The 1,535-nt window shown below is 27.6% G+C and overlaps 1 protein-coding gene across 4 annotated transcripts in view; it reads right to left on the reverse strand.

The window, feature by feature from the left end:
- LOC106879397 (protocadherin alpha-3) overlaps positions 1-1,535 on the reverse strand; it is a 139,665-nt gene that overhangs the window by 66,855 nt on the left and 71,275 nt on the right. Inside the window, exon 3 of one of the 4 annotated variants that reach the window (XM_052973110.1) lies at positions 120-1,009. The exons of the other annotated variants lie outside the window; for them this stretch is intronic. Coding sequence (XP_052829070.1) covers positions 953-1,009 — 57 coding nt within the window. The 3' untranslated portion in view covers positions 120-952. Of the gene's footprint in view, positions 1-119; positions 1,010-1,535 lie in introns of those variants that run through there. 4 annotated transcript variants of the gene reach the window in all.

Consider the following 1,535-nt stretch of genomic DNA (forward strand, 5'->3'; position numbering starts at 1 on the left):
ATGTATGTATTATCTATTGTATGTATATTCATTTATAAGATGACATGCCATTATAGAAATATATTTAAGTGTACAGTCTACTTTAATCACAAGAAAGTAAATTTTATTGAAAACCAGGACACTGTTTAAGAGATTTATTTTACAAAATTACAACACCGATACATTATTGTTTCACGTCTCTCTTCTCTCTCTCTCTCTCTCTCTCTCTCTCTCTCTCTCTTTATCACATTCTTTCTATCTTGTCTCTCTATCTCTTGTTCTTTCTCTCTTTCTTATCATTGCCTCCCTTAATCACTCATTCTCTCATTTAGGTATTTATTTTCTCATCTAACCTCTCTCTCTCTCTGTCTATCTATCTCTCTCTCTATCTCTCAATATATCTCTTTCTCTCTCTTTCTCTCTCTCGTTCTCTGTCTTTTTCCATCTCTTCTTTTTCCTCTTCGAAACAGTCCAGAGTGTAAATCTTCACAGAAATATCAAAACGACACCATTTGTAATAAACTGTTCTTACTTTTCACCTCCATTTTATCCCATGTTTTTTTTACCTCTATTTTTTTTCTTATTGTTATCATCATTTCTCTTCTTTTTTGTTCTCTTTCTTTTCCTTGCTTCCAGTAGAACATTTCATATTATCCCACAGTTCTTTTCTTCCACTTTAAAATGGAATGGTTTTAGATACCAACAAGCAAAAGTCCAGTTTCAACTCAAAACTTCCACACTTAAAAGTCAACAGACAGATTGTAAATTCGTAGAAGTTCAGCATAAATTTAGTCACATTTCAAGGATGGATTCTCCAGAATTTTGTCTTTCTCTCCTGCTTTAAACATTGGATGCAAACATGCTTTGTCACATTGGTATATAAAGGGATATAAAAAAAATATAAAAAAGACATCCGTGTCTAGGGCTGCAGTGGAGAAGTGTTGTGTTGTATTTTCTCAGTTTGATACTTGAGTTAGGCACGCTCACATACAAGGGCTGGATGATTGTATTGCTGGTTTTTAAATCCATACTGTGGTGTAAAGAAACAAAAAGCAATTATCAAAATGGCTACCCCACAGATTTTGTTTGTCATTATATTATTATTATCATTATTATTATTATCATTATTATCATTATTATTATCATTATTATTTTTGTCATCATTATCATTAGTATTATCAAAATTTCAGGCCTTGTGCCTATAGCAGAAATTATTATTATTATTATTATTATTATTATTTTTATTATTATCATCATCATCATTATTATAACAAAATTTATATCACAGAGTGTATGTATGAATGTATGTATCTATCTAAATAAATATAATCATGCACAAATATATATATATATATATATACATGCATACATACATAATATATATGTATATTATGTAGTATATATATAATACATATAAATATATATACATACACACACACACACACAAATATATATGTTTGTGTGTATATATATATACACATACATACATATATATATATATATATATATATATATATATATATATATATATATATATATATATATATATATATATA

The sequence above is a fragment of the Octopus bimaculoides genome, chromosome 14 (genome assembly GCF_001194135.2).
Source record: "Octopus bimaculoides isolate UCB-OBI-ISO-001 chromosome 14, ASM119413v2, whole genome shotgun sequence".
In the NCBI taxonomy this organism is placed as follows: domain Eukaryota; kingdom Metazoa; phylum Mollusca; class Cephalopoda; order Octopoda; family Octopodidae; genus Octopus; species Octopus bimaculoides.